Source organism: Raphanus sativus, unplaced genomic scaffold (assembly GCF_000801105.2).
Source record: "Raphanus sativus cultivar WK10039 unplaced genomic scaffold, ASM80110v3 Scaffold0010, whole genome shotgun sequence".
In the NCBI taxonomy this organism is placed as follows: Eukaryota; Viridiplantae; Streptophyta; class Magnoliopsida; order Brassicales; family Brassicaceae; genus Raphanus; species Raphanus sativus.
In genome coordinates, this window is record NW_026615336.1 from 23,808 (window position 1) to 47,877 (window position 24,070).

At 36.9% G+C, this 24,070-nt stretch overlaps 6 protein-coding genes across 8 annotated transcripts; 4 read left to right on the forward strand and 2 right to left on the reverse strand.

Annotated features, from left to right (window-relative positions):
• Positions 1-263: 263 nt before the first annotated feature.
• LOC130500676 (histone deacetylase 19) lies at positions 264-3,394 on the reverse strand. 2 transcript variants are annotated; one of them, XM_056995613.1, is made up of 9 exons: positions 3,274-3,394; positions 3,143-3,175; positions 2,294-2,855; positions 1,462-1,902; positions 1,161-1,391; positions 1,005-1,075; positions 863-920; positions 700-780; positions 264-606 (listed from the first exon to the last, which is right to left on the reverse strand). In XM_056995613.1, the coding sequence occupies exons 3-9, from the start codon at positions 2,819-2,821 to the stop codon at positions 499-501; spliced, it is 1,518 nt and encodes a 505-aa protein (XP_056851593.1). In that variant the 5' UTR covers positions 2,822-2,855; positions 3,143-3,175; positions 3,274-3,394; the 3' UTR covers positions 264-498. The 2 variants fall into 2 exon arrangements, with proteins under 2 accessions (XP_056851593.1, XP_056851594.1); XM_056995614.1 differs by having other exon boundaries at positions 3,143-3,195; positions 3,274-3,360.
• Positions 3,395-4,706: 1,312 nt separating this feature from the next.
• On the forward strand, positions 4,707-6,880 carry LOC130500670 (uncharacterized). The gene has a single exon (XM_056995608.1). The coding sequence runs from the start codon at positions 4,732-4,734 to the stop codon at positions 6,733-6,735; it is 2,004 nt and encodes a 667-aa protein (XP_056851588.1). The 5' UTR covers positions 4,707-4,731; the 3' UTR covers positions 6,736-6,880.
• A 2,428-nt stretch (positions 6,881-9,308) lies between these two features.
• LOC108806033 (uncharacterized) lies at positions 9,309-11,511 on the forward strand. Its single transcript, XM_056995604.1, has one exon. The coding sequence runs from the start codon at positions 9,336-9,338 to the stop codon at positions 11,388-11,390; it is 2,055 nt and encodes a 684-aa protein (XP_056851584.1). The 5' UTR covers positions 9,309-9,335; the 3' UTR covers positions 11,391-11,511.
• LOC108806034 (tryptophan--tRNA ligase, cytoplasmic) lies at positions 11,400-14,030 on the reverse strand. 2 transcript variants are annotated; one of them, XM_018578049.2, is made up of 12 exons: positions 13,664-14,030; positions 13,448-13,567; positions 13,186-13,371; positions 13,025-13,076; positions 12,871-12,936; positions 12,694-12,780; positions 12,495-12,587; positions 12,290-12,370; positions 12,136-12,207; positions 11,950-12,018; positions 11,713-11,823; positions 11,400-11,631 (listed from the first exon to the last, which is right to left on the reverse strand). In XM_018578049.2, exons 1-12 carry the CDS (start codon positions 13,891-13,893, stop codon positions 11,581-11,583), a joined length of 1,218 nt encoding a protein of 405 aa, XP_018433551.1. In that variant the 5' UTR covers positions 13,894-14,030; the 3' UTR covers positions 11,400-11,580. The 2 variants fall into 2 exon arrangements, with proteins under 2 accessions (XP_018433551.1, XP_056851585.1); XM_056995605.1 differs by having other exon boundaries at positions 12,290-12,366; positions 12,491-12,587.
• Positions 14,031-14,439: 409 nt separating this feature from the next.
• Positions 14,440-16,890, forward strand: LOC108806885 (AT-hook motif nuclear-localized protein 14). Its single transcript, XM_018579094.2, has 6 exons — positions 14,440-14,967; positions 15,181-15,233; positions 15,402-15,524; positions 15,691-15,843; positions 15,950-16,304; positions 16,477-16,890. The coding sequence occupies exons 1-6, from the start codon at positions 14,526-14,528 to the stop codon at positions 16,533-16,535; spliced, it is 1,185 nt and encodes a 394-aa protein (XP_018434596.2). The 5' UTR covers positions 14,440-14,525; the 3' UTR covers positions 16,536-16,890.
• Positions 16,891-17,046: 156 nt separating this feature from the next.
• On the forward strand, positions 17,047-20,448 carry LOC108806001 (protein EIN4). Its single transcript, XM_018578011.2, has 3 exons — positions 17,047-17,337; positions 17,415-19,188; positions 19,673-20,448. Exons 2-3 carry the CDS (start codon positions 17,425-17,427, stop codon positions 20,210-20,212), a joined length of 2,304 nt encoding a protein of 767 aa, XP_018433513.2. The 5' UTR covers positions 17,047-17,337; positions 17,415-17,424; the 3' UTR covers positions 20,213-20,448.
• Positions 20,449-24,070: the final 3,622 nt, after the last annotated feature.

Genomic DNA, 24,070 nt, shown 5'->3' on the forward strand with positions numbered 1-24,070 from the left:
TTTTATTTCCTCTCGCTTAACCTACCCTTCGTATTCCCCACTATTTACGGATCGTAGTCCAACAAGAACACATTGGGCCGATTAAGAAAAGCCTACTACGAATTTGCCATCAAAGAGTTTAGAGTTCAACTAGAGAGAATTAAGCCCAAGTAAGAAATATTCACAGTTTTATTTTATTTTGGGAGTTGTATAGATAAACAAACTATCACTATACAAAAATATTCTTCTCCCTTTTGGACTCTGAACTAATGAAGAAGGTGAAAGAGTACAAGATTTTTAGTTATGAGATGTCAGGGGTAGTGTTTTGATGGAAGAAGCCCCATATACTTCATACATAGCAAATAGAATTATCCCGTCTTGCGATCATTCAGACACCACATGCCACATTGCAACGAATAAATACATAAACGTGCGTATTCAATTATCAAATAACAAACTAAAAAGTTTTAAAAGACTAGGAAGGGCAACAAGAAATGAGAAGCCTCCAAAGACTTTATTTTATGTTTTAGGAAACACTTGATCTGATGCAGCACCTGACTTGTTTGTGCCATCCTCTTCCATTTTCACACCTGCTTCCTCAATTCCCACTGAGTTTCCTCCTGTTACCTGCAACCAAACCAAACCAAACCAAACCAAACCCACTTTAGACAAATTCTTCCAATCTCAATAATCTCTCTCGGGTCTATTGTTTCACTTCACCTTGGTGGTGCTTCCACTCTCCTCCATACCCCCCATCTCAAAACCTTTCATACGCTCCATTACTCCTTTCAGTCCTCCATCCTGCATTAAAAACAAAAATCAACTGTTTGTAGAAATGTTTCGAGAAACCAAGGCGAATAAGATATACCAACACTTCGCTTACCTTGTCCTTTGCATCAGATTCAACAGCTTCTCTTTTCACTCTGCTTGGTATAGGTTTACTGCACAGTCAGATAGATAGCAACTTAAGTATACACTAAACCCTGCTAGCACTAACAAAAAGGAAACATTGATATTTCACATACCGATCATCATCTACATCCATGTCAGAATCCGCATCCCATCTTTTATCTCCATCTTCTTGGTCTTCATCTACCTGTAATTTTTAGACAAAATCATACTAAGATTGGTAGCAAAATCAACTGTTAAAATTAGAAACTCAATAAAGCAACCAAACATACCTCAGGAGTCTCTGTATCCGGTGGCCTTTCCTGAAACGGCACACTCGGAGCATGCTGAAGCTTCGAGAGGTTGTGGAGCAAGTCATTACGAATCACTTCAAGCATCTGCCGAGAGTTCTTGTTCTCCATGTTACTCGGAGCAACGTGAAGCGTATAGTCCGGACCAAAGTACTCATAGTACTCATGCTCCGGCATCTTGTCCTCAACTTCGATTCCAAGTGCAACTCCAGTCTTGTCACATAAACAATTTGTTTCAGTAAATAAAAAAAACAAATGTTATAACGGTTTCTGTAATAGTTACCTCGTAGCACCAGCACCGAGCAACGTTACGGATAGTGTAACCACCACCACCCAAGAGAAGTAACGGAACATTAAACGATCTCATGAACTTGACACACTCGGCATGACCTTTGATGGAGAGGTTAAAGCATCCGAGCCTATCACCAGACAAAGAATCAGCACCGCACTGCAGCACAACCGCACCTGGTCTGAAAATCTCCATCACTTTCCCCATGATGGGCTTGAACAAGAGATGATAGCTCTCGTCGTCGATTCCATCGTCCAGTGGTACGTTGAGCGAATAGTACTTCCCACTTCCGTAACCAATGTCCTGTATGTGACCTGTGCCGGGAAAGTAATCTCCAAATTTATGGAACGAGACGGTCATGACTCTGTCAGTAGCGTAAAACGCTTCCTCCACTCCATCTCCGTGGTGAATGTCGATATCAACATACAGAACACGCTGAGAAACAAAACAAAAACAAATACATTAGAACATGTTCAACAGTGTTTGTAAAGAACTAGTGACTATGAGTAGCATCCACTTATTATTGATTTATTTTATATATATTTTACACTAATATAAGATCTTTTAGTTTTTTTGGGGTTGAGTTATGAAACTTTTATGATGAATAATCAAAATTAGATATACAAAACAAAACAAAAAAATTATACATATTTGTGGATTTGTACATTATTAGTTAACTTAACAAATTTAGTCTAATTTAGATCGCTTTTGATGGTTTAAACTGGTTTAGAATGGTCTATAACGGTTTGAGTCTTATAAATCGGTTTTTTAAGAACTATGATGTTAAAATTATGGGAGAAACGCTTTAGTAGGGAAGGAGACAAACCTCATGCTGCTTAAGCAGCTCAAGGATAGCTAGGACGATGTCATTGACATAACAGAAGCCAGAAGCCTCACACTTCTTAGCATGATGGAGACCACCAGCCCAGTTAATAGCAATATCACAAAGCCCATGGTTAAGCTTAACAGATCCACCAACAGAGCCACCAGCATAGGTCTGGCAAAAGGAGTAAAGACCGTCAAAGACAGGACAGTCTTCACCGACGTTGAACCGTTTGAGCTGGCGGATCTGATCCTGCTGAGTCTCGGGCGTAATGCTGCGGAGGAAGGAGACGTAGTCGTCGGCGTGGAAGCGGCAGAGGTCACGGTCACGTGCGGGGAAAGGTTTGAGGACTTGCATGTGCTGGAGGAGACCGTAGTGAGCGAGGAGGGCGTGGGTCATGCGGATGCGGTGTGGCTTCATGGGGTGGCCTTGGCCGTAGTAGTAGTTCCCAACCTCCGGGTCGTAGAAGTAGCAGACTTTCCTCTTCACGCCGTCTGGTCCAGAGGCCAGCGAGTTGCCTCCAGTATCCATCAGTAACTTTTTAGTTCTATCGCTTGTTCAGTGCCTGTAATGGAAAGAAACAGTGAGTGTAATAACAGAAACAAGACACAACAAGGTCTTAACTGAAATAACTGAACAGTGAATCAGTCAGATACTCGTAATAGAAAGAACAGTGAGTGTAATAAACAGAGTGAGTCTAACTGAAATAACTGAAAGTGTGCTCAAGTAATCATTCCAGATTCCAATTTTCAACAGAAGAAGCATGAGAGTCTATATATCTAACATGAGCTGAAATTTAGTAAAGGAAAGATCTTTGGCGAGATGCGTGAAACGGAGTAAGAGATTTTTTACCTTTTGCTGCATCATCACTTTCACTGGATAGAGCTACAAAAAGGAGAGTGAAACTAAGAGTGAGTGAACAAAATCTGATGAGATTACGAGCTAATAACTCGATACTACGACTATGAGAGGGGAGAACATACGAAAGATTGGAACTTTTTTTTCAGCTCTAGAGAAACAGAGAGAACTCGCGAGAATCAGAAATCTAGGGTTTCGACTGAGGGAGAGAGATTAGGTTTTCACTGAGGGTGATGATGATGATGCCTAACTACACGGACTTGGGCTATTAACTAGGGAGAAATGGGCCGCGTAAGAACAGCCCAGATTCCTATAAACTACCCTTTGAAGTCCAACTGGAGAGACTTGAGCCCAGGTAAGAAAGGCCCAACTTCGTAACGCCAAAGAACTAGCAATTTTTCTTTACTTTGGGATAGGTAAACCAAAAATTATATGCATTGCATTAATTTTTTTTTTTTTTACAACAATAAGTAAACTAAGAGTTCCCTATTGCAGATGGATTGGTTAGAATATATCTGTAAAAAATTTGTTGTATAGTTTAGTATTTAAATTTTCTGGATATAATTAGTTGGGCTGTATTTGTAGAAATTAGTCTGTAAAATTTGTTTTTTTTTATAACACTTACTTCATTAATATTACGTTGAATGTACATAGTCATAGTGGAGTTCATTTGATAAAAATCTAGGAACATAGAAATAAAATTTGAAATAAACATTGTCTTCCATTTGATGCTTCACCAATTTGTCAGCCACCTTGTTGCCTTCACGTCCTATCCACTGGAATGTTACCCCTTTCATTCGATTTCTCCACCAGAGAATCTCACGTTTCCAATTGTAGCTATCAAAATGTAGAATTTTTCCATTTAATATATCCACCACCTTCTTACTATCAGACTCAATACAGAGGTTAAAATTTGTTGATGTAACTGTATTTGATGTAGTTTTAAAAATTAAAGAAATAAAAATATTTATACAACAATTATTTTCAAAGAACTTCAATAAATAATGCTTTATAAAATAATCATCGTACAGCCTTCTTTTTTCTAATGTAATTTAAGAACTAAATAAAGTATGATTGATGATTTTATGGTTTTAGATAAAAAAAATTAAAGCTAAATCATTAGACCAATCAACCACATATTATATATGTTATACAGAAATATTTTTCCCTCGCTTACAAAATATAGTATTAGCAAATAAGGTTTTTACAGTTCTCTTTTTTCTTTGAGGTGTAGTTTAACAAAAATAAGAAAAAGTCAAAAACATAATTGGTAATTTTGATGTTGTAAAAAAAAACAGAATCTTATGCTTTAGAAAGCTGCCTGCAAGTTTAAGGTGTTGGGTTTGAAACTCAGGAAAAGAATAGCATAAAGTACAAGGCTTTAGTTATGGTATGACATTAGTTATTGCCATGTTTTGATAGAAGAATCACTTGATACTTTGCTTCTTTTGTGAAGATAAGAAGTTTTGCAAACAACTCTTAACAACTACAATCATTGTATATATATGTGATGATGATGTCTTTCGGTTTCATATTTATATATCTGATAAAAAAAAACTTCTTTAAGTCACATACATACAAATATGGATATGACAATATCACCAATATATAAGCTATCTATTCACGAGCATCCTCTTTTCTTTTCAGCTATGTTTATTGAAAAGAAATGTGATGGCTGCCAGGTAAGAGAAATGATGTATGGTAGCTACTATTGCAACGAGCCTCGTTGTAATTGGAGGTTCCATAAAGACTGCGCGGAATCCCCACTAGAGATCAATCATCACCCTTCCCACCTTGAGCATCCTCTCTTGCTCACTAGTCCAGATGATTCTATTACTCCATGTGACTTTTGTGGACAATATATTTTGTCCACATATTATACTTGTCCCACATGTGAATTCAAAGTGGATTTGATTTGTGGAACTAAACCCTCGCCGCTTGTTATCAAACATCCAGTGTGTCATGACCATACACTTGTGTTTTTGAAGAAACAAATAGAGGAATATAAGGTCCCTTGTGAAGTATGCAAGGAGTCTATCGGTGGACCTTCCTATTCATGTCTTGAATGCAATAACGTGTACTTTCACTTGGATTGTGTTCATCTCTCAAAAGAGGTAGATCATAATTGCCACTCTAGTCACTCCCTTAAGATCATGCCATCTGAGTCATTTATAGATGATGATGATGCGCATAAGATTTGTCATTTCTGTTTAGTTCAACCAGAAAAGGTGCTTTATCATTGTTCTATTTGCAATTTTACTTTGTGCCTTGATTGTACTAAACGTCCACCACCTTTTGTTGTTGACAACGCCAAGACTCACACCCATCCACTTATGCTCTTTTCGAAAAAGATCGTATTTACTTGCAATGTTGCTGGAATTGAATCTGATAGCTATAAGTCTTATATATGTCTCAAGTGTGATTTTGTTATCACTGGATCTTGTGTTGGCTTACCAAGCATCATAAACATTAATCGTCATGATCATCGCATCGCTTTTACGCATCATCTTGGCTATAAGGGTGCAAAATGTGGAGTTTGTCGGAAAAATGTAAGTCAGTACTATGGAGCTTATTCTTGCGCGATTTGCCCTGAGTATGTAGTTCATTCAAGATGTGCAACTGATTTTGATGTATGGAATGGAAAGGAACTCGAAGGGATACCTGAGACCAGCGAAGATATTGTGCCATTTAAAGTGATTGGTGATAATTTGATACGTCATTTCTTTCATGATAAACATATTTTACTGCTCTTCAAAAATTATGACATGATTGGTGACGACTACTACTACGAGAGGTTACGATGTGAAGCATGCGCCTCACAGATCGGGTTTGGCCCAGTCTATAGTTGTCAGGAATGTCGTTTTTTTCTCCACGAAAAGTGTGCTCATCTTCCTATGAAGAAAAACCTTGTCTTTCGAACCACACCATACAAGTTGGAGTATCATCAAAGCAAGGCTGTATACTGTTACTTGTGTGATATGTTCTTTGGTGGTTTTACGTACGAACCACAAGGACCTTATTTGGTATGCGTCCCTGTAGATGTACATTGTAGTTCCATCTCTGAGCCCTTCGTCCATAATGGGCATTTGCATCCCTTATATTTTGTTATAACAAATAAGGAACGTCGTTGCGATGCATGTTGGAGAGTTCCAGATGGCTACTACATGCTCACTTGTAGTGATTGTGATTTTGACTTGTGTTTGTATTGTGCTACTTTGCCTGAAAAGATATGGCATATAAGCGATGAGCACCCTATCACTTTATATCATGGCGGAAAGGAGGCGATCAGCAAAAACTGGTGCGAAGTTTGTGAGATGGAGTTAGATTCAAGTAAATGGTTCTTTACATGTTCTGATTGTGGAGTCACTTTTCATGTTGGATGTGTACTAGGAGACTTCTCACGTCTCACTCCAAACTGTTCTATTCACCGAGGGGGAAAAGAACATTTAGCGAAACTTAACCATCAGAGCAGTCGGCCATTTTGCAGACATTGCCACGATCGATGCAAGGCCCCTGTCATCTTGCAGGTCAATGACGAACATAGTGGATACATTTGCTCCCGTTCATGTTTATTGTGGTCTTGCTGAACTTGTCTGAGAAAATAATGTGCGACTGTTTTCTAGCGAGAAACTCTGGTTGGTTGGTTATTTACTTGTTAATTGAAAAACGCAAGTTATGTAATGTATTTTTTCTTTTGTTAAAAAATTATGATTCTCACTGTAAATAAATTCTTCAAGATTTCAAAAATAATTTATCCTTTTAAAATATCTGTCAAATAAAAACATAAGACAATTCAAAGTCTGTCATGTGAAGTGAGAGGTCTAACGGCCATCAACGCAGCCGCCATCTGATTATCAATAGTTTTCTTTGTTAGAAGTGTAACAATGAACAAAAAAAAAACGAAACAAACAAACAAAAACTGATTCATCAGTCTCTAGTGAAATCGACGTATATTTACCTCATCAATAACAGCAGCTCGAGCCATGCGGTGTCTCTCCACCATTTTCGTCAAAACTTCAGTGAGTCTCTTCTTTACTTCTCCCGTCAGCATTCCTGAAAAAAAAATAGTAGAATTAATGTGTGTTACACTTTATATGTCAGATAATCCGATCAAGACAGATATGAGCATTTCTTTCATTCTTACTCCATCTTATAACTTAATGTACCTTCTTTATGTGTTCAAGTTCAGTATCATCTTCTAGAAAGAAGCTCAGATACTTATCAAAAGTTCAAAAAAAAAAAAAGAAGCTCAGATACTTGACTGGTATATAAACTTGTGAATAAAAAAAAAAAGTTTCAAACTCTTAGTTACATAACTCACATATGAGTAATGATTGGTAGTTAGTATCCAACGAAGCCAAGGAGAATTGGACCACAATGCAATGAACATTGTTATATGTTAGTACCTCCAGGTTTGCTTAGATTTCTTTGTGCTTCTCGATGGAATCATAATGCAATGAACATTGTTATATGCAGTACTGGTTATACGTTAGTGGTGTTAAAAAGAAAAGGAGTACAAGGCTTTAGTTGTGGTAAGACATTGTCTATTGCCATGTTTTGATATAAGGTCAACTCCAATGGAACACCAAAATACTAAATTTAGTGTAATTTCATCTCCAATAAAACATAAAAAATGACACATCTCACCAAATTTGGTGTAGAGTGAATAGTATTACACTAAATTTGGTGTAATACTATTTATCACACCAAATATTTTATATACATATTTTATTATGTTTCAATAAATAAGGTAGTTCAACTCCTCTTGTTGATCAGTTCAAATTAGTAACTTAAAATAAGTATACTGTATGTTTATATTTTAAGTTATTTTTGCATAACTAAAATATTTTTATTTTATTTTATTTGCAAATAAGAAATCACTAAGTTATTATTATCATTTTATGTTAAAATAAAATATCAAAGCACTTTTATATTTTATTTTATTTTCAAATAAGAAATCACTAAATGATTATTATCATTTATTTTATTTACAATATTGATTATAGTCTTTATTTCAGTTATTTTTAATACTATCAAATTCACCAAACTTTAAAATAACTTTTTATTTTATAATATATTTAAACTTGTATTACTAAGTAATACAAATTTTATTAAAAAATAAATATATTATTTTATGTTTTTTCATAATTATTTTTTTAAAATTTTAATATAGTATTTTATATAAAATAAAACATGTATAATATTATTAAACCAACAAATATAAATTTAAATATAAACATATAATTACGTAAATTTAAATAATATATAATATCAGAGTGTGATAAAATAATTATTTATCAATTTCAAATAATAAAAATATAAAAATTATTAAGATATAAAACATTAAATTATATATAATTTTTAATATAGTACTTTGCCTCAAGTGTTAAAATTACACTAAATTTGGTGTTTTAGTGTCAATTTTTTTTGTTATCTCCAATCATGATACCAAATACGCCTCTTTTGTACCCTCAGAAGCACTTAACAGTTACAATAATATTATTTTTGGTATAATATTTGGTATTATGGTTGGAGATGACAAAAAAAATTGATACCAAAACTCTAAACATGCCCGGTTCAAACAAAATATGGACCCTATGCAATTTTTTTTTGTTTTTGACCAAAATATAAAATGTATGTTTATAAAATATGAAAATTGGACCTTTTTGCAAAAATATATGACCCTGAAAACTGAAAAAATCAATAAAAACCAGAGACCATGTGCATATGCACTCCTAGCACATGGCTAAAGCCAGGATTGACCCGAAATTTGGTGTAATTTTAGCATCAAATTTGGTATCATGGTTAGAGATTCCCCAAGTAGCAGTTACAATTATTGTATTGATAATTTTGAGGCCGTAAATAAAAAAAAAAATTTCTTCTTCCCTTTGGTCCGTGGACAAAAAGAATATAAAAAGCAAAATCTCATGCTTTAGAAAGCTACATGTTTAAGGTGTTTTGATTTGAAATTCAAGAAACGAATAGCAAAGAGTACAAGGCTTTAGTTGCCGTGTTTTGATAGAAGAAGCACTTTATACTTTGCCTCTTTTATGATGATAAGGAGTTTTGCAAACAACTCCTAACATACACAATCATTGTATATATATATGTGTGATGATGATGTCTTCCATTTTCATTTTTATATATCTGATAAAAAAAACTTTCTTTAATTCACATACATACAAACATGGATACGACAATATCACCAATGTATAAGATTTCTATTCACGAGCATCCTCTTTTCTTTTCAGCTATGTTTGTTGAAAAGATTTGTGATGGCTGCCAAGTAAGAGAAATGATGTATGGTAGCTACTATTGCAACGAGGCTTATTGTGATTATCGGTTCCATAAAGACTGCGCGGAATCCCCACTAGAGATCAATCATCACCCTTCCCACCCTGAGCATTCTCTCTTGCTCACTATGATATCTCCACAGGAATTTGGTACTCCATGTGACTTTTGTGGACAAGAGATTGAGTCCATATGTTATGATTGTCCCACATGTAAATTCAAAGTGGATTTGATTTGTGGGACTAAACCCTCGCCGTCTGTTATCGAACATCCGGTGTGTCATGACCATACACTTGTGTTTTTGAAGAAAGAAATGAAGAAAGATCGGGTCCCTTGTGACGTATGCAAGGAATCTATCAGTGGACCTTCCTATTCATGTCTTGAATGCAATAACGTGTACTTTCACTTGGATTGTGTTCACCTCTCAAAAGAGGTAAATCATTCTTGCCACTCAAGTCACCCCCTTAAGATCATGCTATCTGAATCACTTATAGATGATGATGATGATGATGATGACGACTACTACGAGGTTGTTGACGACGACGACAATGATGCCCAAAAGAGTTGTCATTTCTGTTTAGTTCAACCAGAAAAGGTGTTTTATCATTGTTCTATTTGCAATTTTACATTGTGCCTTGGTTGTACTAAACGTCCACCACCTCTTGTTATTGACGACGCCAAAACTCACACCCATCCACTGACGCTCTTTCCAAGTAACATCTTCTTTACTTGCAAGGTTGCTGGGATTAAAATTAACAGCTACAAGTCTTATATATGTCTCAAGTGTGATTTTGTTGTCTCTGGATCTTGTGTTGGCTTACCCAGCATCATAAACATTAATCGTCATGATCATCGCATCTCTTTTACGCATCATCTTGGCCGTAAAGGTGCAAAATGTGGAGTTTGTAGGGAAAAAGTGAGTCAGTACTACGGAGCTTATTCTTGCTCGATTTGCCCTAAGTATGTAGTTCACTCACTATGTGCAGCTAATTTTACTGCATGGAATGGTGTGGAACTCGAAGGGATACCTGAGACCAGCGAAGATATTGTGCCATTTAAAGTGATGGGTGATAATTTGATACGTCATTTCAGCCATGAAAAACATATTTTACTTCTCTTGAAAGATTATGACATGGTTGGTGACGACTACGAGAGGTTACGATGTCAAGCATGTGTCTCACCGATTGGGTTTGGCCCAGTTTACAGTTGTCAATATTGTCGTTTTTTCCTCCACGAAAAGTGCGCTTATCTTCCTTTGAAGAAAAACCTTGTCTTTGGCTCCTCACCATACAAGTTGGAGTATCAAGGCAAGGTTGTATACTGTAAATTGTGTGGTATATTCTCCGGTGGTTTTAAGTACATATCGCTAGGACCTTCTTTGGTACTTTCCACTATAGATGTACGTTGTAGCTCCATTTCTGAGCCATTCGTCTATAATGGGCATTTCCATCCCTTATATTTTGTTAAAACAAAGAAGAAACGTCAATGCAATGCATGTGGAAGATATCCAGATGGCTACATGCTCACTTGTGGTGCTTGTGACTTTGACTTGTGTTTGTATTGCGCTACTTTGCCTGAAAGGATATGGCATATTAGCGATGAGCACCCTCTCACTTTAAATTATGGTGGAAAGAAAGCGATCGGCAAAAACTGGTGCCAAGTTTGTGAGATGAAGTTAGATTCAAGGAAATGGTTCTTTACATGTTCTGATTGTGGAGTTACTTTGCATGTTGGATGTGTACTAGGAGATTTCTCATGGCTCGATCCAAACTGTTCTGTTTCCTATAGGGGAAAAGAACATTTAGCGATTCTTAACCGTCAGAACAGTCGGCCATTTTGCAGACATTGCCACGATCGATGCAAGGCCCCTGTCATCTTACAGGTCAATGACGAACATAATGGATACATTTGCTCCCGTCCTTGTTTATTGAATATGGCTGGTTATGTATAAAAACGCAAGTTATGTAATGTATTTTTCTTTTGTTAATGAAAAAAAATATGATTCTCACTGTAAATAAATTCTTCTAAGATTTCAAGAATCAATTCATCCTTTCAAAATATCTATCAAATAAAAACAGAAAAAAAAAATTCAAAGTCAATGTCATGTGAAGTTGCAGCCAAATAGAGAGGTTATCATCAGGTTACTCGAACATGTTTGGGAGAGGTCTCACGGCCATGAACGCATCCACCATCTGATTACCATTAGTTTTCCTTTATTAGGATGGTCCAAAAACAATTTAATAAAAAAAGATTCAACTTAGATGTTGTTTTACCTCATCAGTAACAGCAGCTCGAGCCATGCGGTGTCTCTCCACCATTTCTGTCAAAACTTCAGTGAGTCTCTTCTTTACTTCTCCCGTTAGCATTCTCCCTTCTCCATATTCCTGGGGGAAAAAAACAGTAATGTGTGTTACACTTTATATGTCAGATCAAGACAGATATGAGCATTTCTTTCATTCTATGTAACCCATCTTATAACAAGCTAGTGGCGAGTGTAACTTAAATTTTACCTTCTTTATGTGTTCAAGTTCAGCATCGTCTTCTAAGAAGAAGCTTAGATACTTGACTGGTATATCGACCTGTGAAAAAAAAAGTTCAAACATAAGACTGTATGCGTAATGATTGGTAGTTAGAATCCAACGAAGACAAGCAGAATTGGATCACAATGCAATTGAACATAGTTTATATGTTGGTACCTCCAGGTTTGCTCCGATTTCTCTGTGCTTTTCGATGGAGTCTTGCCCACCACTAAACGCATATCTGTTTATCTGTACATAATAAAACACTTCCCTTAAAGTTTTGTTAACTCAGATGTGGTTACAGCATACCCAAAAACAGAGCTGAAGTTACCTTGTTTTTAATGTCTTTTGCAGTATCAGTTACATAGATTGCAGAGTTTGGATCACTTGCTGACATTTTTCCATTCTCTCCCTGCAAAAAAAAAAAGGTGAGCAATGCATTCAAAAGCATGAAAGGTCTGGTGTAAGCATATAGCATATCTCTATCAATCTCAGTAACAACTCTAGAAGGGCTACAAAAGAAAGTACACACTTGCCTGCAGAGCAGGGAAAAATGTAGACTCAATCAGAGCAGGCTTGCTATAGCCTAACCGTGGTGCAACATCACGAGTCATCCTAAAATAAGGATCCTGAATAAAACAAAAAACAAAAAAATGAAAGATTGACTATTAACACAATAATACAGGAGAACCATAAAATGTTTTGCACAGTTGTGAAAACAGAAAACAAGCACACCTGGTCAATTGCACAAGGAATCAAGCAACGGAGCTTGTCCTTGCCAGGGAACAAGTGTGGGAATGAGCTAGGAAAAGATGGAACTGCCTGCAGATGTGTGGAAAACATTTTATCAAATCTATAAATAGAAACAGTCTATACCACACCTCACACGTCGATAGGAACAAAAAGACACACCTGGACAGGAGGGAAACTGAGTTTCCCAATATGATCTTCACCAGAAAAGCCAAAGATTCCCATAGCCTAGCAACGAAATAGATATATAGATGAGAACATAAAAAAGCATACCAGCCACGTTGTTTCAATTCAAGGAGATAGAGAGTAAAGTAACCTTATTAAGTGTAACGCACTTTGCAACCTTCACCATGTTCTTATAGAAAGCACTACAGTACACACAAAGAGGTCTCTCACATCGTCAACCAGAAAAAGAAAAAGGAAACTATAAACATAAACATCAAAAACAAAAAAAAAGGTGACTTTCTTCTTGCTTACCCGCCAACATAGTCAAAGTCAGAGAAAATAAAAGTCTTAGTGACATCAAACCCACAAGCAATAATATCTTTAGCATTCTCTCTAGCAAGTCTCTGACTTTCCTCAACCGACAAGTTCTTCCACATGCATTTCTCATCATCCGTGAGCTGTATAACAAGCGGAACCTTGAAAGCTTCCTGCAAGTATCTACACAGAGAGAGGTATAAAGAACAAAGCATTGACCTTTAAACAAAAAGACAAAAGCTTTATGGAAGTCACATACTTAGTAAACATGAAAGGAATCAAATGGCCCAAATGCAAAGCCTCTGAAGAAGGTCCTCTCCCTGTGTAGAGATAGAACTTGTCTCCTCTCTCGTACGCATCCAAAACCTCGTTGAAGTCCCTGTTTAACACACACTCACCAAAAAAAGAACATAACTTTCTACATGCCCATCAATAATTGAATCATCAAAACGCAAGTTTTGATTGAGTTTCGAACCTGTGAGCGAAGAAGACGCCGCGGCGGAGGAAGACGTGAGGCTGGCGAGAGGTGAGTCTCTGAACGCGATCGATGAGCGACTCGTCGAGCCTCTGGCAGCCGAATTGGTCGATGAGCTTGTCGTAATCGATTTTGCCGCCGTCTTTGGCGGAGACTTCCCATGGGTTCACCACTTGCTCCTCCGGTGATGATGATTCAGACGCTATCTCCCCGTTCTTATCTACCTCCATTAGCGAGCGAACCTAGGAGAAGGAAGTCTGATTCAAAAGGTGAAGCCTTGATTACGAAACGAAGCTAGAGAGAGAGAGGTGAAGAAGACACTGTCCGGTGAAATGACGGCGGCGACTGAGGAAGAAGAAAGAAAACGAGGTTTAAATTATTATTTTGATTATTGCAGTTTGGTAGTTGTAATTTTACTTTATAGTCAATTGGGCTGTTAAGTTTTTAATTATCAATTATACCCTCTCCTTCCAAAAAGTCACAGTATCTTCCTAGTCAAACTCCATGGTATCAGGATTGGACTATAACTGTATTCAGGATTGAAATTCAGATAATCGATCGGTTCATGAAAATCAACAATTTTCAGTTCCTTTTACACTTTAAAGACGATAGAGAAAAAATAAAAGGAAAACGAAGAGATACTTTTTACACTAAGAAAAAAAAAATAAGAAAGTCAAAATAAGTGAGGTTAAATTCAGATCCGACGGTTAAGATTCCATCCCGTCTCCTTCTTTTAAATGATATCTCCTGTCTAAAAAGAATCAAAAATGTGTAAAGCTCTAATAAAATAATAAAATCCCTAAAGAAAAAAAAAAGAAAAATCCCTAATTCTCTCTCTCTAGATTTTTCCCTCTCTAAAAAAATGGAACCTAACGAAAGTCACCACCAACAGCAGCAGCAGCAGCAGCAACGTCTCAGCTCTCCTTACTTCCAACACCACCTGCAACAACACCACCATCCATCCACTGTAGCAACCGTAAACGCCGTTCCATCTTCCAACAATGGGCTCTTTCCGCCGCCGCAGCAGCAGCATCAACCCAACGACGGGTCCTCCTCTCACGCCGTGTATAATCCTCACTCAGTACCTTCCTCGGCAGCAGTAACGGAGCCGTTAAAGAGGAAACGAGGTCGTCCGAGGAAGTACGTGACGCCGGAGCAAGCCCTAGAGGCTAAGAAGATGGCGTCTGCAGCGAGCAGCTCGTCTGCTAAGGAGAGGAGAGAGCAAGCAGCTGCAGCCGGAGGTACTACGACGACCACATCGTCTAATCCCGGGTCATCGAAAAAATCTCAGCTTGGTTCCGTCGGTGAGTTAACAACTCTTTCCGACAAAAGCCCTTCTCTTGTTTATGCTTATTGATATCAAAGTTTCAAACTTTCTATTGAATTTTGATGATTTAGACGACAATTATTTGAAAAGGTTATTGCTTTACATTTTTGATCCTTTAGTGATGTAAGAATCTTTTGAGTTTCAAAGTAAGTTTTTTTCCTTTTGCTTTGTTTTGTTTTTGGTTCTGCAGGGAGAACTGGGCAAAGCTTTACTCCACATATTATTAATATAGCTCCTGGTGAGGTATGTATTTTCCTCTTTATAGATGATATATAGCATTGTCTTTAAATCTAGTGATTCTGCTTATAGCTTATCTATGTTATGTACTTTTTAAAAAAAAAAATGATGTGGAGAGGAATCTTTTGAAAAGCTTTTCTAAAGTGTTTTTCTCTGGGTGATAATCTTTGACAGGATGTGGCTCAGAAAATTATGATGTTTGTTCAGCAAAGCAAACATGAGCTATGCGTTCTCTCTGCATCAGGCACAATCTCTACTGCATCCTTGCGCCAGCCAGGAGGCAACATATCATATGAGGTGATATTTTCTTCCTGATCTCTGTTCTGTGTGCTAGAGAAGAATTGAGTTATAACACTGAGGAAGATAAAAGGATTCCTTATTTAGACTTGCTTTTCTTTGAAGTTTTGCGTATACAGTTGTTAAAGACTTGCTTGATGCTTTCTGATGTTCGATATTTATTCAGGGTCAGTACGAGATTATCTCACTATCCGGATCGTTTATACGAGCTGAACAAGGTGGTAAAACTGGTGGCCTCAGCGTGTCCTTATCTAGGTCTGATGGTCAGGTCATCGGAGGAGCTGTTGGGACTCATTTGACAGCTGCTGGCCCGGTTCAGGTAAAATCCTCTTTGTGGTCATAGTTGCAACTTGCATTTGTGTTATATGAGTTAAGTTATGGCTTCGATTAATATATAGCCTTTGGGTTTGTGCAAAAAAAAACAGGTGATTCTTGGTACGTTTCAGCTTGATAGAAAGAAGGATGGTGTGAAAGGGGAAGCTTCTAATAGTGGAAGTCGTTTAACTTCCCCATCTAGCACTGGACCTGGCCCGGGCCCTGGACCGTTGCTTGGCATGGGTTTCCGCTCTGTTATGGAATCTCCGGGAAGGAATCCAATGAGGGGAAACGATGAGCATCATCATCATCATCAAGAAACCGGTATGGGTGGATCTCATCATTTCATGATGCAAGCGCCCCAAGGAATGCACATGACTCATCCCCGGCCATCTGAATGGGGAGGAGGAGGAAACAGTGGTCATGACGGTAGAGGTGGTGGTGGTGTTGGGTATGATTTGTCAGGTAAGGAAAAGCTCCAAACTTTCTTCTCAAAACGTTTAAATCCTAACAACAATATATGAGAATTGCAACAGAGATGGTTAAACTAATACTAAGTAAAGGCAAAGCTAAAGCTTTTCTCCTTTTGTGATAATATGACTTGAATATTCCTCATGGATGTAGTAATCTTGTGCAGGACGTCTAGGACATGAGTCGTCTGAGAATGGAGATTACGAGCAGCAAATACCTGATTAGCTTCCAGAGATATCGTGTAGGGTTTTAGATCCAAATTAGAAACCGAAGCCCCCAAGCAAGAATCTGAATCTGAGAGAGATATATGACTTGAAAAGACTAGAATCTTGTCTGAAGTGTTTTCATCAGAGATAGGAAGTTGAGTGAGAGTGATACTTCTGTTTCTTTCTTGGTTAACGGTGTAATATGTATAAACTCCACCGCCTTTTTCCCTGCTTCTCTTTCATTTTCATTTTCTTTTTCATTTTCACTCTTTTCTTCTCTTATGTTTATATTTTTCTTCTGGTTACATGAAATGAAAATGCTCTGTTATGAAAATTAGTACACCTCTTTTCGAATACACCTCTTGTGTTTTATTTTGCTTTGTTTCTACAGTCAAGTTGATAGTATATAAATTTTCTTACTTATTTTATGTCGACTTGTGATTTTTTTTTCAATTCTATTTTAGGGAATTAACCTGGTAATGATATATTTATATGTTACTGAAACACCATTTTTCTTAATTAAGCAACTTCTCCAGAAAACTGAAAACTGCTTAAAATCTCAAAGTCTCCTCCCTTTTTTTGTCTTAAAAGACTTTGAATAGTTGCTGACTCAAGTCCGAAACTCCCCGACAAAACTCCGTTTCTCTTCTCTTCTCTTCTCTTCTCTTCCTGTTCCTCATCCGTTCTGTTTCTCGTTCTTCCCGTAAATAAAAGTTTTCAGATTTGACCCCAAAACAAAACAAAGATTCCGTCCGATGCAAATCGTGTTTCACTAAGACGGAGACGGGGGCTCTCTTATTACATCTCCTAGATTCGAAAAGGTGTGTCCTTTTTTTTTTCCTCTGTTTATTTTGAATTTCTGTTTCATTGGATCTGAAGCTGAGTCTGGTGTGATTAGATATTAGAAGATGTTAAGATCCTTAGGTCTCGGATTGCTTCTCTTCGCTCTAATTGCTCTGGTCACCGGAGACGACAACAACGACTACGGAAACTGCAACTGCGACGACGAAGGCTACTTCTTCACCGTCCACACAATCCTAGAATGTCAGAGAGTGAGTGATCTCCTCATCGCCATCGCCTACTTCTCCATCCCCCTCGAGCTTCTCTACTTCATCAGCTTCTCCAACGTCCCTTTCAAATGGGTCCTCGTCCAGTTCATCGCCTTCATCGTCCTCTGCGGCATGACTCACCTCCTCAACGCCTGGACTTACTACGGCCCTCACTCTTTCCAGCTCATGCTCTGGCTCACAATCTTTAAATTCTTGACGGCGTTGGTCTCCTGCGCGACGGCGATCACGCTCTTGACTCTGATCCCCTTGCTGTTGAAGTGGAAAGTCAGAGAGCTTTACTTGAAACAGAACGTGCTGGAGCTCAACGAGGAGGTTGGGCTGATGAAACGGCAGAAGGAGATGAGTGTTCATGTCAGGATGCTTACTAGAGAGATCAGGAAGTCGCTTGATAAGCATATGATCCTGAGGACCACGCTCGTTGAGCTCTCCAAGATTCTTGATCTGCAGAACTCTGCTGTTTGGATGCCTAACGAGAACAGAACCGAGATGCATTTGACTCACGAGCTGAGATCTAGTTCGATGAGAAGCTTCAGGGCGATACCTATCAACGATCCTGATGTTGTTCAGGTCAGGGAGGCGAAAGTCGTGGCGATTTTGAGGAAAGACTCTCTCCTTGCTGTTGAGAGCAGCGGCGGGTCCGATGAGTTCGGACCCGTCGCTGCTATCAGAATGCCGATGCTTCACGGATCGAATTTCAAAGGAGGGACTCCTGAGTTCGTGGATACTTCTTACGCTATAATGGTTCTTGTCCTTCCAAACGCGAATGCTCGCGTTTGGACGGATAAGGAGATCGAGATAGCTGAGGTTGTTGCTGATCAAGTAGCGGTAGCGCTCTCGCACGCCTCTGTTCTCGAAGAGTCACAGCTGATGAGGGAGAAGCTCGGTATACAGAACCGAGCTCTCCTTCGAGCGAAACAGAATGCGATGATGGCGAGCCAGGCCAGGAACACTTGCCAAAAGGTCATGAGCCATGGGATGAGGAGGCCGATGCACACGATCCTCGGCCTCCTCTCCATGTTCCAGTCGGAGAGCATGAGCCTCGACCAGAAGATCATCGTCGACGCGCTCATGAAAACGAGCACTGTACTCTCTGCTTTAATCAATGACGTGATTGACATTTCTCCTAAAGACAACGGGAAGTCTCCGTTGGAGGTGAAACGTTTCCAGCTGCATTCTCTGATCAGAGAAGCCGCGTGCGTGGCGAAATGCTTGAGCGTCTACAAGGGGTACGGGTTCGAGATGGATGTTCAGACGCGTTTGCCTGGTTTGGTGGTGGGAGATGAGAAGAGGACGTTTCAGCTTGTGATGTATATGCTTGGGTATATCTTGGATATGACTGATGGAGGCAAAACGGTTACGTTTAGGGTTGTCTCAGAAGGTACTGGGAGTAGTCAGGACAAGAACAAAAGAGAGAGTGGGATGTGGAAGTCGCATTTGTCTGATGATTCGCTCGGTGTTAAGTTTGAAGTTGAGATTAATGAGATTAAGAATCCTCCGTTGGATGGTTCGGTGATTGCGATGAGGCATGTTACAAACAGGAGGTATCATAGCAATGGGATTAAAGAAGGCTTGAGCTTAGGCATGTGTAGAAAACTTGCACAGGTTAGTGATCACGTCAAAACATCTCTGTTTCTTGTTATTACATTCTGTATCGGTTCGGTTTCGAGTTTTTGGGATAGAAATTTAAACCTTATTTGAGTATTTCATAAATTTCAGTTCGGGTTTGGTTCTTTGCGGTTTGGTTTGAGTATTTTGGAATATTTAGTTTTAGCTATTTTTCAAGTATTTTGGATAACTCAGAGTATTTTTGAATACTTTGAAATATTTTTCAAGATATTAGATCTAAAAATAAATAATATATTTAAATATATAATTGTGATTTTTTTTTGAGTACCTTCAATATTTCGGTTCGGGTTGTGTCTGGATCCGGTTTTTTGGATACTAAAATTTCAGTCTTGTTCGAATATTTTATCAGTTTTGGTTCGGATTTGGTATAACTTTTTGGTCGGTTCAGATTGATTTTTCTGGTTTGGTTAGTTTGCACAGTATTAACAGTCTCTATATGTGATTTGGTATTTGTCTGCAGATGATGCAAGGGAACATATGGATATCACCGAAGTCACATGGACAAACACAGAGTATGCAACTAGTTCTGAGGTTTCAGACAAGACCTTCTATAAGAAGATCAATCTTAGCAGGAAATGCTCCAGAGCTTCAACATCCAAACTCAAACTCGATTCTCCGTGGCCTAAGAATCACTCTAGCAGATGATGACGATGTGAACAGAACCGTGACCAAGAGGCTTTTAGAGAAACTAGGATGCGAAGTGACAGCTGTCTCGTCTGGATTCGAGTGTTTGAGTGCGTTGGCTAACGTGGAAATGTCGTATAGGGTTGTGATATTGGATCTGCAGATGCCTGAGATGGATGGTTTCGAAGTAGCGATGAAAATAAGGAAGTTTTGTGGACATCACTGGCCGTTGATTATAGCTTTGACTGCGAGTACCGAAGATCATGTTAGGGAGAGGTGTTTGCAAATGGGGATGAATGGTATGATTCAGAAACCGGTTCTTTTGCATGTTATGGCTTCTGAGCTTAGACGGGCTTTACAGAGCGCAAGCGAGTGAAAGTTTGAAGCAAGTTTTGAGAATCTTGAAGATGATTCAAGAATCAAGAAAAATGAAGGAAACCAAAAGTGGTGATATTGTAAGATGATGATGATGAGAAGCCTTAGTTTTGTTGTTATTGTTGTTGTATCTTCTTATACGATGATGAGAAGCCTAGTTTGGAAAACGGTTGGTCCGAAACTATTTATACGTAATGCTTTCGCATTTTTCAGCGAAAATAACATAATGTTATTAGATTTATTTTTCTTGTTCCAGTTTGTTAGATTTTATAATATTTAATTTTGTAGATTAGTCTTAGGTGATTCTCTTTATAAAAAAAGTCGATACATTCTTTTCATCTCATTATGAAACTGATCATACTCTTTTTTATTTTATCAATAATCGTTTTAACTTTTAATGTATAAACTACCTGTATTCAGACTGAATGATTCGACTTTCAGCACATTAAAAAGATCTTGAAACTCTTTGTCAACGAAAAAGAAAGAAATACTATTTGATAACTTGAATGAAATTTGATATATTCATCTCATTAAATACTTTATCTTTTAAACAGATTGTTCGTGTTTACACTCGGAGACTATCAGCTCAACTGTTTCAGACCATTGCACCAAGCGTTTTGATTGTTTTATACGAGTACGAATACCAAAGTTAGTGTCATTTTATGCTTTGTGTAGGCTTAAGAAGAAACATCACGTAACGCTATAAATTATGTTCCGCAAACATGATGTCCCAATGTACTCCGTATTTTGGATTGGATGGTATAAACAAATATCTAACGACAAAAAGGTCCACATTCCAATTTTTTTTTTTGGAAATTTAATTATCGTTTCTCTCAAACAAGAGAACTAACACATTTTTCTTCGGAATAACAAAATGTTATGGAAGTATTTTATTGACGAAAAAACATCAATTCATTTCTTTTTCTCCTTTCAATTTTATTAGATTGGATCATTTTTAATAATTACAGATTAATTAGTCTACGATGATTCTGTTTATAAAAGTCCATACATTTCTTTTTCACCTCTTTATAAGTTATGATATGATCATCTCGTCTCTTCTAAGGTAGTGGTCTTCAAGTTGATTACATGTTTTAATGCTCCTCCTAGTTTCTCTATGGTTATCGTTTGGGTTGTGCCACTTTACTCCCATTATTTTCGATCTTCCCCTTCTCACTGATCATTTATATATATGTTTATAGTTTTTTTGTAAGATACTTTGTATATCAATATGAGACAATGAAAACCCTTTTCACAGAATTTTTTTTTTGAACAGACATGCATTAAAATCGGAAATATTTTCAGTCTACAACACTTGCAGAGGAAGAAAGAGCAAACAAAGCAGCTTTAGCAAGAGTCTGCTTGAACATTCGCATACAGAATTAAAAGAGATAGAGTCGAGAGAGTGACCCTTTTAACACGATATATATATATATATATATAAACTTAGTGGTAAATATATTTATATACAAATATAAAATACAAAAACAGGAAACAGATTTTATATATATATATATAAACTTAGTGGTAAATATATTTATATACAAATATAAAATACAAAAACAGGAAACAGATTTTATAAAATTTTTTTTTTCAATGAAGCAGTACCTCGGCGTACTAATTAATGTTTCTTTAATCTTTTGATATAGTTTTTTGGACCCCGAGTTATGCTTTATCTTGTGGTCGTTGTTATACTTTTAATAATGCTCGTTTATGGATTCCTTTTCAAAGTATTAATTGTTAATTGCTATAGTTTTCGACTTTTCTAATTAGCTATTTTATTCGTTTGAGTGCGGTTTAGGGCTTGGCTTTTCGATAAAATATTACAAGAATTTATGATTTGGTATCTCTCTATACAATACTTTTCTTAGTTTTAGACCGGCCGGCCAGTATATACCATAAAAGCCTGGGTAAGTAGGTTTTGATTGATAATAATCATGTGTAACTTGCTTATCTTAAATGCAGTAGTGATTCAATCATTTAGAGAGAAAAAAATGCTAGCTAACTTTGTTGGACTTAAATATGAATACGGCTTTATACCTGAACTTTCATTATTTGTTTATGTGAAATTTGTCACATCCTAATATAAAACAATAGTTCTGGTATATAAACTATAAGAGCATAGAGATGATGATCGTATATGTGTTCACCTGCTTATGGGTCGTTAGGATGTGTTGTGAACTTCTATTTTCTCTTTATTTAATCAGATGACCAAAAGAGAGAAGAAAAAGAGAGGAGAGAGCTGAAGATATATGATAATTACAAGATAAGTCTTTTTTATCTTATGTTTACCCTGTTTTACTTGGATCTTGAATTCCTTGATAAATAGTTTGATCTTGATAAATCGCTACACTAATAACACATAAATAAAGGGAACTAATATAAATATTTCAAAAATTCTAAAGCACTTTAGTTTATCAGTTTCAGTATTATGCATTTCTGCTCGAAAAAGTACGGATATGAATTTATATAATATACAGGTCCATTAGGGTTTGCGTTTTGCAAGAGGAACGCATGTGGTACCATGTGAATAGGCTCCTCTATTCTAATACTTTTGTGAAAGATTTACATCTAGGGTCACTTTCTATAACATATATTACACCATAGGTCACTTTGCACTCTTAAGACACTTTTTTCTAACTTAATAATTGAAACATAACTAAACTGTAACTATTAGGTCCCATCTTTTCTCTTTCCTTATTTTTTCTTCTCTTTTCTTATCTTCTTTCTCGAATCCTTTTGTGCTCTCTCTCTCCCTTTCTATTTCTTTATCTTTTTTCTTTTTATTTTCTTCACAGAGCTTAGGCTCTCTCTCTCTCTCTCTCTCCAACTCTAGCACAAAAAGATTGATGAAAACACTCTCGACTGTCAACTCTGGGCCACTGTCTTGTTTGATTGCGGTTACTCCGTCTTTGGACACTCCGACTATTGAAGTTATCAACTTGGCACCATCTGAATTGAGTGATGATGTGCTTGTTGGGAATCAGTTCGTCCGTCGCCGGAGTTGACAATTACTTTTTTCAGATCGAGAATTTTGGGACACCAATGGCCAATTTTGGTCTTTTTGCACAAATGGTCCTCTGAATTAAGATTGTCCTCACTTTGGAACATTAAATTTAAATTTTACAGAAAAAAACTTTGTTTTGATCTCAAATTTTCACTTTTACACTATATACAGTTGTACATAACATAGATGCATCTAAAGCCTCTAAATGCATTCTAAAATGATTCAGATGAACTTAGAACAAATGGTAAAAACTACAAGACATCAATACACACCAAAAAATGGTAAAATAAATTAAAATCATAAAAATCAAGATGCATTAACAATATCATAAGATCATAAGATATTAAAATGGAATGAATATAGTTTATAAAAATTAAATAAATAAATATGGTAAAAACTAAATCAAAATTATAAGATATCAAGATGCACAATCCAAATTAACTAAAAGAAGATACTCAAAATTATCAAAATTATCAATTATCTTGTAAAGTTTCAAGCTTGAATCAAGAAGCATGATATTTTGCTTTGTGGAAATTGAGATATTGTGTAATATAACACCAAGTACATATGTACACCAGATAATGTGTATAACAAAATCAAACACAATTATGTGTACAATTAAATCACACACATCCATGTGTACACCCGCAACATTGTTTACCGCAAATTTACAACTATACATATTCCTTATAGTACACAAAAAAACAACTATACATATCTTGTGTACAACTATACATATGTCATTCGACAAAATACAAATGAGTATAGTACAACGAGATGTAACTTATCTAAATATGTTTTTTTTTTTTAAATAGGAAGTGTACATATGTATAGATGTACATGTGTGTCGTCAAA

Excerpts from the sequence above, each read along its gene's own strand:
- LOC130500676 (XM_056995613.1), bottom strand. The coding sequence starts at position 2,821 with ATGGATACTGGAGGCAACTCGCTGGCCTCTGGACCAGACGGCGTGAAG. Across the intron at positions 1,903-2,293 it reads AGCTGCTTAAGCAGCATGAG|CGTGTTCTGTATGTTGATAT; the intron begins GTTTGTCTCCTT and ends TTTGTTTCTCAG. Across the intron at positions 1,392-1,461 it reads CTCGGTGCTGGTGCTACGAG|ACTGGAGTTGCACTTGGAAT; the intron begins GTAACTATTACA and ends TTATGTGACAAG.
- LOC130500670 (XM_056995608.1), top strand. The coding sequence starts at position 4,732 with ATGGATATGACAATATCACCAATATATAAGCTATCTATTCACGAGCAT.
- LOC108806033 (XM_056995604.1), top strand. The coding sequence starts at position 9,336 with ATGGATACGACAATATCACCAATGTATAAGATTTCTATTCACGAGCAT.
- LOC108806034 (XM_018578049.2), bottom strand. The coding sequence starts at position 13,893 with ATGGAGGTAGATAAGAACGGGGAGATAGCGTCTGAATCATCATCACCG. Across the intron at positions 12,588-12,693 it reads TTCCTTGTGCAATTGACCAG|GATCCTTATTTTAGGATGAC; the intron begins GTGTGCTTGTTT and ends TGTTTTATTCAG. Across the intron at positions 12,208-12,289 it reads CAAAAGACATTAAAAACAAG|ATAAACAGATATGCGTTTAG; the intron begins GTAACTTCAGCT and ends TATTATGTACAG.
- LOC108806885 (XM_018579094.2), top strand. The coding sequence starts at position 14,526 with ATGGAACCTAACGAAAGTCACCACCAACAGCAGCAGCAGCAGCAGCAA. Across the intron at positions 14,968-15,180 it reads ATCTCAGCTTGGTTCCGTCG|GGAGAACTGGGCAAAGCTTT; the intron begins GTGAGTTAACAA and ends TTGGTTCTGCAG. Across the intron at positions 15,234-15,401 it reads TTAATATAGCTCCTGGTGAG|GATGTGGCTCAGAAAATTAT; the intron begins GTATGTATTTTC and ends AATCTTTGACAG.
- LOC108806001 (XM_018578011.2), top strand. The coding sequence starts at position 17,425 with ATGTTAAGATCCTTAGGTCTCGGATTGCTTCTCTTCGCTCTAATTGCT. Across the intron at positions 19,189-19,672 it reads TGTGTAGAAAACTTGCACAG|ATGATGCAAGGGAACATATG; the intron begins GTTAGTGATCAC and ends ATTTGTCTGCAG.